General features: G+C 38.4%; 1 protein-coding gene across 1 annotated transcript in view; it reads left to right on the plus strand.

Annotated features, from left to right (window-relative positions):
- The first annotated feature begins 1,150 nt into the window (after positions 1-1,150).
- LOC123979427 (calpain-1 catalytic subunit-like) overlaps positions 1,151-10,355 on the plus strand; it is a 13,919-nt gene continuing 4,714 nt past the window's right edge. Inside the window, exons 1-11 of the mRNA XM_046063342.1 lie at positions 1,151-1,179; positions 2,170-2,478; positions 3,444-3,698; positions 5,071-5,140; positions 5,392-5,510; positions 5,634-5,767; positions 5,899-6,073; positions 6,798-6,872; positions 7,255-7,340; positions 8,831-8,905; positions 9,378-9,538. Coding sequence (XP_045919298.1) covers positions 3,462-3,698; positions 5,071-5,140; positions 5,392-5,510; positions 5,634-5,767; positions 5,899-6,073; positions 6,798-6,872; positions 7,255-7,340; positions 8,831-8,905; positions 9,378-9,538 — 1,132 coding nt within the window. The 5' untranslated portion in view covers positions 1,151-1,179; positions 2,170-2,478; positions 3,444-3,461. The remainder of the gene's footprint in view (positions 1,180-2,169; positions 2,479-3,443; positions 3,699-5,070; positions 5,141-5,391; positions 5,511-5,633; positions 5,768-5,898; positions 6,074-6,797; positions 6,873-7,254; positions 7,341-8,830; positions 8,906-9,377; positions 9,539-10,355) is intronic.

The raw sequence follows: 10,355 nt of genomic DNA on the forward strand, positions 1-10,355 counted from the left end.
TGACTCTGTGTGGTACAACTGCAGTTGTACAAGAGGTGTGTAATATGTGTAACAGGTAGTACTACTATTCGGCATTGGTTTTGAGTCCCTGAATCATTTGAAATGGAATCTATTGAAGAAAAAAATATAAATAAATATTCATATAAATTCGAATATGCACTCAAATCAAATATGAAGGGGTGTGTCTCATTTGCCCAGTGTAGTACTACAATTCGGCATTGGTTTGAAGTCCCTGTGTCACATGACTTGGAAGCTATTGAAAAAAAAGGCATTATTTTACATAAATTATGAATAAATATTCATATAAATTCGAATATGTACTCAAATCAAATATGAAGGGGTGTGTCTCATTTGCCCAGTGTAGTACTACAATTCGGCATTGGTTTGAAGTCCCTGTGTCACATGACTTGGAAGCTATTGAAATAAATAATGATTTTCCCATAACACTGTTCTCACAATTGTAATTTATTGATGGTCCCTAAGCTAACCCCCGTTGGTTAAAAGCGAGCCATCAGAGGTGAGCTAACCGCACTTATACAACCGTCACTGGGTGAACTGACTAAAAAGCTGTCACTGGATCCTGGGTCTGTCGAATATCCAATTTAAAACTAACTTCACCGCGGTCACAAAAGAGAAGTCTGTAATATTGAGGCACTTTGCTGCACCGGCCTCGAGCAACTTTTTTCCTCCCTCAACATTTCTACAGGCTACATTTTGTCCGCGACTGATGTGGAGTGTCACTTAGTAAACCGCCTCCTATGAGCCAGCTCTGAAATCGCCTGAGCCAAGAAGGCAATGCGAAATAAAACTTTACATTAGGAAAGAGGGGGGGCAAAACATAGATATTGAAATGAAATATGTAAAATGCCTCCTCTGCCTATCAGATGATCAACCTCACCACAAATCCGCAGGTTAATTTCAGCGCCTCTGATTAAGTGCAGCTCACAGCTTCAGGTGGAGCAGAGGACAGACACAGAGCTACAGCTGGATCATCTTATTCTCCGCTAATTTTCAGGAGAAAAAATAATAACAATAATCTCTCTCTCTCTCTAAAGTTCAATTTTCGCCCTTTTGTTGCTTGTTTTTTAAAAATCCTTCTGAGATCCGGGGCTTTTCAAAAAACATCAGGGGCTATCAGGAATAACAACGCCGCTCTAGCAACGCTTATGTCGGTAACAGGTTTGACAAAACTATCAAAACACTTACGAGAAAAACAGTAATAAAATGTGAAACAGCCTGATATGGCACAACACATTCTTCTTGTAATTTTAAGATTTCTTAAAACCCTGGTTATTTAAAAAGTGGTGATTAGAGTTATTTTAATTTTATACTTTTAAAAGTTGAAAAGGCACCGATCGGTTACCAATTACAAGTTACCCTATTGATAATGTAATAGTAGTGTAACTATTTCAATTGCTTTTTGCGGGCGGCGCAGCACATTCAAACATGATAACCAATTAAGAGAATCAGAGCAGCTTCAAACTAAACGCCTGTGACTGGAAATGGCAAAGGAAGAACCTGTGCACATGAAAAACGTGCAAAGCAACAAAATTAATATTATTATTCAACACATAGCTGAGCTTTTTACAGAAAATATTCAGATGTAACCTTCTATGTCTAAGTAATTTATTTTGTAATTAAATTAACAAAATTACATGTGGCTAGTTATTCCCTCCCTTATTCCCTCCTTTTTGTTCGGTCACACCCCTAATACATGTTGTGAAGATTAGTAAGCCTATACCAAGATTTCCCTGTCACATTTGCACTACCTGATCATAACCCTTCTTTTATGCAATTGTAGTGAGCCAAAAAGTGAAGGAGAAAGAGCATAATGAACAGCCTGCAGTTAGTGTTCTTCACCCAAACACAGTGCTGTGCCCACTGCCCAATTCAAAGCCTTCGCTGAGTTATAGGAAGAAAAGCTCTATTATAGAAACAAAAAATCTGGACCTCACTAATTTTGAAACCCTGGTCACGGCCATGGTCCTACTGGGCTTCAGGCAGGCTAGCAGTCTCTAGACTTGAGATAAGAGTTGCAGGGCAAGTTATAAAGTTGTAAAACAGGAATGACTGGCTTCCTTTGTTAAGCCACTTTCACCTGAGAACAAACATTTTATGTTAATAAAGGACAAATGCAATCTTTTACATTCATATTGTACCTATACTTAGGTTCAGGAGCAGGGCCACAACTCAACCGCACCCGTGCTACTCAGCTGACGTCGTTCATCTCAGATTGCTCGACCCACCCATCCCCTCACCCCTTCCTATTCAACACTGTCTGGGGGGCCAGTAACTTACTCGGGTGAAACCACTTACAAGACGGAACCCCTACTCGGAGTCTCCTCCACCCGGTCATCATACATCCTCCCAGACCAGCCTTGTCCAGGGCGTTTACAGGCAGTATAAAAGAACTGGAGCTTCTTCTCTCAAATTTGCTGTTCCACTCAGACTCAACACTTTCTCTCTGTGGCTGGTGAGGTAAGATTAAGAACTTTATATGTCAGCAACATTATAAACAGGTCAATTCAAACTTTCACTTTTCAACTTGCAGTATCTTCATAGCTGTTGGCCCAGTTTCTATCATGCAATTAATGTTGAAAATTACTGTTACTGCAATCTTGTAACAGCCATGCTTGCACACAGTGAGGCGATCAGAGGTGTGGGGAGGCCTGCACTCATTTTCTTCTTATCACAATGATTGATACTGTTGTATGTGATGTAGAATGTTTTTTTTTAACTAAAGTAGAATTTAGCTAATAAAAGCCAGTGTTGTATGGTTTTTACTTTTCCTGAGTCAGAATAAACAATTGAGGGCTTTACTATCAGTAAAAACAACAAGCTACTGTACTGTCACCATAAGTGATGTGGACCAGAGCAGCAATATGATACTGTTTTTCCTCTACGTCCTCCACAATAATTTATCTTGTGTATATTATACTTTCATAGTATGTAAGTAATGTGGAGGTGTTTCTAAAGGCATTACAGATGTAGAAGGATGGTCAATAGGGACACAGGTGACAATTATTAAATAGATTTGCCTCATTTACAATATATGACTTTTAAAAAATTGCAAAATCAACTTTCCAATTAATTAACTGATATATATAATAGAAAATATATATGGTATTTGCTTAATTAATGGATTTGTTTGGCAGTTGAGTTCAAATATCAAAAATCCTTCTGATTACTCTCTCTTAAAGTACATTTTGATGGTAATACTTTTGTACTTTTACATAAGAGAAATCTTGTGTGGTATTGCTGCTTCTATCAAAGTAAAACCACTGCTTACGTATATATATATTACTTATTACTTGAATGTATTTCTTGCAGTGTTCAAATTTAACAGTGAAGTCCAAATGTAAAGTATCAGTGCCTGCTGAACTAATTAGTCTTAAAAGCAAACTTTTTAATGTCAAGATTGTTCTTCATCTTTTTCTGCACAGAGCTCAAACACTGCAGCAATGCCTCCACCTGGTGTGTGCACTACAATCATCAATGCACGTCAAAAGAAAGATGGTTATGGTCCCTTCACCAAACCTGAGAAGTTCCTCAACCAAGACTTCCATCAGCTGAAACGCTACTGTGTCATCCAACGGGTGAGGTACATCGATGAGATGTTCCCCCCTGACAGGAAGTCCATCGGCGAAGGGTTGCTGAGCCCTGCTGACCTAGCTCGAGTGGAGTGGCTGAGACCATCGGTGAGTGTTTTGGTGGTGAAAAATTGCATTAGTGATGGCATGTTGTATTGAAACAATACTGATGCTAAAAAAGCCTTTTTGTTGTCATGGTCTTCAACCAGCATATGGCTAAACCGATTCAATTGGTGATCTAACAGACGGAGGTAGACTGTTCCAGAAAGAGAGAGGGCTCTAACAGCAAAAGCATATAGTCACCAGATAATGTGAAAAAAATAGGGAATAGATTAATGATTCTAGATCTGGTTGAAGTTGGTTAATGTTTGCATATGTCTGTAGTTATTTGGTTGGGTTGGATCAAGAGTGGGTTTAAAAAAAAAAAGATGGACGCTCGCCCTCATGTGCCATCTTGTCTGAAGGAAAGACAACACAAACACACCAATGAGCATTTAGTTTTTCAAGTGCTTATGTTCACCTAGGCTTCCCTTTACTACAGGGCCTCTGCCTGGCTACAGCAACCTCTGGCACACTTTTTATGTTTCAATATAATAAAAGGTTATATAAATATACTAACATAATTGTATGAATATGCTGACTTACAAATTGAATGCAAATATACAATATGGTTGTCTAATAATGACAATATACTGATTATTTAGAATATGCAAAACCAGCTACCTACTCACTACAAATGATCTTAACTTTTGACTATGGATATAATTACTTTGATATATTGGAAACTAATTTGTAAAGCAATGTTAATAAAACTTTGCTTCCACAGGACAGTTAACTTTTCTTATTCCTGGGCTAGTAGCTGCATCCCAAGATCTGATACAAAGTAGGATTGTTGCTCAGTATTGTTGAAAGCTGCATAGAGCCACAAAGTGACGATTCTCAGTTATATTGACAGAACTAGGAACTAGGGCTGAGCATCTTCACCGGTCTCACGATTTGAATTGATTACAACTATCAGGTAAACAATTTAATTAGATATCTTGATGCATCACGATGCATTACGTCAAGGGTGGGAATTTTTAGTCATCCTCGTTACGATTATGACGTTACGATGCAATTGTAAAGCAAACAGGATAAAGATGTATTTTTCTCACTGTGTGACTACTTGGTACTTTTAAAGCAAAGTATTTGTAATAACCCAAACAAGTAGATAGTAATGAAATGCTCAATATTACGTTATCAGTGAACCTCTAGATAATCAGTTAATCGTCCAAGTCCGCATCGTGATGCATCTAAAAATCAATTATTTTCCACACCTCTACAGGAACCCTTTCACATTGAGCCTAGTATGTATTTTTTTAAATAAACCACAACATCAAAGACAAACCTCACAAAGCTGAGCAGGCCATTATTACAGTTTGTTGTTCCTGTATCTGAACCTTTAACAAGTTGTGTATTGTCATCCATTCCTTTGTTTCAGATACTTGTTCCCAACCCATCTCTTGTTGTTGACGGGGTCTCCAGGTTTGACTTTGGTCAAGGTTTGGTTGGTAGGAAAATGGTTCCATTCATAATAATCTAAAAATAGTTTTTCCAGCAATGCTATTATGAGATGAATGTCCAGACAATGGGCAGAAAAACACGGCAGAGAGCTATTTATTAGAAGATATTACACAAATGTGTTTTCTGTTAGTATTTTTGACAGTTTGTAATCTGGAAACCCTTCTGTACACACTTTACTACTCTGCCTTTGCCACCTTGGTACACCTTTCTGACAACTCACTGAACATTTTTTACTCAGGAAACTGTTGGTTTCTTGCGGCTATCGGGGCTCTGACATTCCAGAATGACGTCCTTGAGCAAGTTGTTCCTCTCGAGCAAAGATTTGATGAGGACTACTGTGGGCTGTTCCACTTCAGGGTAAACCAACCAACAGTCATTCCCAACAGTGTTTGTCTAAATGTGTGTTGTACTGCTAAATGGTACATATCTCATTTTCCTCCAAAACTCTAAAAAATATTCTCTCCTTTCTCAACTATTCAGTTCTGGAGATTTGGAAGGTGGGTGGATGTTGTCATTGATGACAAGCTACCAACAATCAATGGCAGACTAATCTTTGTTCGCTCCAAAGACCCAACTGAGTTCTGGCCTGCTTTGCTGGAGAAAGCTTATGCGAAGTATGTACTAATGTATTATACATATACACAGTACTGTGATAATAGTACTATTTACACAACATTTTCTCAGAGTGAGATTTGTCTTATTTTTGGAGTATCCGTGTAAGTGATTTCACTTCCATTTGTATTAGAGTGTGCGGTTCCTACTCAGACATGAATGCTGGAACTCCTGTCGAGGCTTTGGTGGACTTCACTGGAGGTGTTCACATAAGCCTCCGTCTGCCAGACTGTCTTCCAGACCTGTGGGAAATTATGTGCAGAGCTGGCCAATCCAAGTCACTGATGGGTTGTGGTACAGCACAGGGGGTAAACACTAACATACTACACAAAACCACACACTAGCTTGTTCTGTTTGCTTTCGTAAACTGGGCTAGAAGTCTTTGGGTGTTTGTTTGTCTTATGTTTAAGATGATTTTAGCCTATAGTTACAAAGATTATTTTAGAATGGCATTTAAAATGTGGTTGTGAGATGTTTTGCATTACTCAGCCAAATGTATGCATCTATTATCTAATTTAAATATGTGCAAATAGCATTGGAGCATCTAGACGCTATTTGCTTAACAGTGCAGTAAGGGGTACGTTTTACTCTATGCATGAATTTTGCAGATTAAGCTGTTTCTTTTTGTCTTATTTGTGTAGGTGGCTACAGAAGCCTCATAATCCTTTTGTGAATTTGCCACTCTTTGTTTTAAATCTGGTCTTTAACATTTTGTGAAATGAGTATAGGCATGAGTTCATGCTCCTTTCATGAATAGTGAGAGAAACCGAGTTTCCCTAAAAGATGAAAAGATGAAGTGCTTAAGGAGTCCACTGATAAAATGAATCAAAATTTTGCTCAGCAAGAATTCTGTGGTAAAAAAATTAAAGACCTGTCGCATATAGTTGTTTGTCCCAAACACCAAATACAGGCAGGGTGAATGTAGTGATAAATGCAAATAAAAGCCTGAGCTATAAATTGAATTTTTATATATTTACAACATTATACAAGATTACATGCAATGATAACATCTACAGTATCTATATCTTGTAGGAGACATCTGCCGACAGTGTATTACCAAATGGATTGGTCCAAAGCCATTCCTACGCTGTCACAGGTGTGAAACAGGTAACAAATTATATATATTTTAAAGGCATTGCAACATACATACAATAGTATAGTTTATAGTAATGTGTAGTATAGTATATACAGTGTTTCCCAACCCTCTCCTGGAGGCACACTAGTCCTGCATCTTTTAGATCTGTCCCTGCTCCCACACAGCTGATTTAACAGTTTTAGCATTTCATAAGGAGATAATCATTTGAATCAGCTGTGTGGGAGCAGGGAGAGATCTAAAACATGCAGGACTAGTGTGCCTCCAGGAGAGGGTTGGGAAACACTGCTATATAGTATATATAGTATACTACACTACACAGTAGTATATAGTATAGTATATAGTAAAGGGTACGTTTGTGGCAAATAACAATTGTGTTTCTCTGGTACTTATTAGATGATGAGCAGAGAGCAACTAGTACACCTGGTCCGTTTGTGGAACCCCTGGGGCAAAGGAGAGTGGAACGGAGACTGGAGTGATCAGTAAGAACCACATTGAGTGCAGTTAAGCTGATGATACACGGAGCAACTTTTAGAGCAAGTTGTTGCTGTCAATGGTAATGAATAAAGATTACTACCGTAATCCCCTTCCCCCACCGCTCCGTCACCTGCCCCGCCCCTCCGCTATCCCTCCGCTATCCGTTCAAAACATAGTCGGACTTGCCACCAGCAAGATTAGTGTTTCTCAAAGAAAGTACTCTAATTTGCCGCCGAATATAAATTGTAGATGTGTTCATTGTTGCACAAGGCACATGCTTTGTCAACAATATGGTTGTTTCTTGATGACAAACTGTACAGTGGTAAACAAAGGCAGACTAGCCATTGGGAGTAATGAGAGTTTTCCCAGTGAGCCACTAGACAATTTGCGCCTTGATTGACTGGCCCATAGTGTGCTGTTACTGGCCCAGATCGGAGTAAGCGGGACCATTTTAAAATAATTGGTCAATCAATCACACACTTCACATCAGAATAAAATAAAACAGTTGAAACACGCACCTTACTCCTAGCCCAGTAATTTGTTCTTAAACAATCATGGATATAAAAAATACAATGAAGGTATACTATTAAAAAAAGTATTTAAAAGTCATGTATAAAGGGGTCAACAACTTTTGGAAGAGAGCCATGAGAAGCCCTGCAGTTGGTGTCTTACAATAACAACCCTCTGAATATTCTTAACCGCTTGTGCCAGGTAACTGGGAAACATGACTAGTGAAGCCAAGTTTTTACAGGTCTTAAATGTCAACTGTTAAAGCTGTTTCTAGCTCTATTCTTGTTCTGGCATACCAATAGAGTATCTTTGAATGATTCACAGTTCAAATAAAAACCTTATTTATCTTAAACTTTATGCAGCCCTCAGTTCATCCTCTGTCTGAAACAAGATGTTTGCTGCTGACTGTGTGTGTGACACAGGCTCGTGCGCCGACCACCACAATATGCTAACTTTCTGTTTTGCATTTTCCCTGTCCGCCAACTTCACCCACCACTGCCAAAAATTTACTCGCATTTGGCACGTAATAGGTGCACGTAACTAATCCAGTATTTACTAGACAAGTCCTCACATAGCTTTGCATTGGGCTTTTAAAAGTATAATCTGATCAGATATTGATGATTTATATGGTTTTAGTTTTGCATGACAGTGGTAAGCATGCTATGTTTAGTTCAAAGTTCTGAAACGTGTCTTTAGCTGTTTCAGTGTCTTGACAGTTACACAAACTGGTTTTGGCAGTTTTTACTATAGTTATGTGGACAGTAAGTGCAGCTTGTTAGTCAACAGAATATGTGTTAGCTTTTTCAGTTTTATGCCATGGGAAATAAAGTTAGGATTCCACAACCTGCCACAACCGTGTGCCCTTGTCACTGAACTTGCATATATAATTTTTATACTGTAACAACTGTACTGTTTGTCTTAATGTTAATAACAACTTATAACAATATTGCTTCTCCTCTTCCTCCACTGACAACTGTATCTAAAGGTCGCCTTTGTGGCAAACCGTGAGTCCTCAAAATCGTGAGATGTGCCTTTCAGTGGCTGATGATGGGGAGTTTTGGTAAGCAAGCTGAAATCGACAGTAGTTTCTCAAATTGCAGAATGCTAAATGTTTTGTGAAATACAGCCAATACAGAACATCAGTGACTATCTAAAGTTTTATTAGTTTTTGCAACAACTTTTGCGTAAAAGTGCAAACTCTTATTAGAACATGGGGTGCTGGCTAGCTCAGCGCTAGCGTGCCCGTCCCATGCACAGAGGCTTAGTCCTTTGAATCCGATCCATGGCCCTTTCCTGCATGTTGTACCCTCTCTCTTTCCCACCTGTCTTGTCACAGATAAGGCTACAGAGCCCTAAAAGATTTAAACTGATTATATAATATTTATACTTAAAAGCGATTTAACACTATTCTGTATTTGAAAACAAAGTTTTACATACAAAAAGGTACAATGTATCAGGTATGTGTACTCACTAAACAGTATATATAAATTTATACATTTATACAACAATGTGTGATTTACATTCATCGACAGGATGACCCTGGAAGACTTCTGTAAGTTCTACACGGATCTTGACATCTGCTGCCTGTGTCCCGACTTCCTTGATGGAAGTTCTTCTTGCCATTGGAAGACCTCCTTCTACGAGGGCAGATGGGTGGCAGGAACCACGGCTGGAGGATGCATGAATAACCTTGGTACTTCCAGGATATCTGGACTTATTCAATAAACCCCCTCAAAAACAGTATATAGAGAGTGGACATTTTAAAATGTATAGATTTTATTATTTTTTTTAAGTTTTCATTTATTAAAGAGGTCATATTTGAAGAGGCGTTTTGCCTAATTCCCTTTCCTTCATTGTGTTATATATCTTTATTGTGCATGGTTTGCAAAGTGAAAAAGTCCAACCCAAAGGAAGTTTCCATCTCCTACAGAAAACACTGTTCCTGAACTGCCTGCAAACAGCTTGATTTTAGTCGAGCCTTTACTTCCGTAATCAGTCTCCGTCACTAAGTAAAACACGTCATAATGCTCGCCGCGCGGCTAGTGAGATCAGAATCAGAATCAGAATCTGGATCAAAGCCATGTTTACTGGCTGAAGAGGCTTTGTTTTGGACAGCACTGCCTTGCTTGTCAGGACATGCCCTACTTTGCTTAGTCCTTTCCTAAGTACTGCATATAACTTGCAAAAAAGAATTACAAGTGAGATTCCTCACTCAGTATCTAAAACGGAACGTTCAACACACAGAGTGAAAAGATGTGCTGAAGCAATGTGCAGTATGACAAAAATTGTTTTTTGGAAATTAACCTATGTAAACCTGTTCAGGTACAACTTGTAAATATAAAATTATGAACCCAAAAATGAGTATAATATGACCTCTTTAATGCATAATTGAATTAATTAGGAAAAATCCTTTAATCAATTACTAATAACTTTATAAATGTATCAATTCAATAATGCTCCCCAAAAACCTATGTAAACCTATGGATACATATGTGTGTGTGTGTGTGTGT

This window comes from Micropterus dolomieu, linkage group LG11, assembly GCF_021292245.1.
Source record: "Micropterus dolomieu isolate WLL.071019.BEF.003 ecotype Adirondacks linkage group LG11, ASM2129224v1, whole genome shotgun sequence".
Lineage (NCBI taxonomy): Eukaryota > Metazoa > Chordata > Actinopteri > Centrarchiformes > Centrarchidae > Micropterus > Micropterus dolomieu.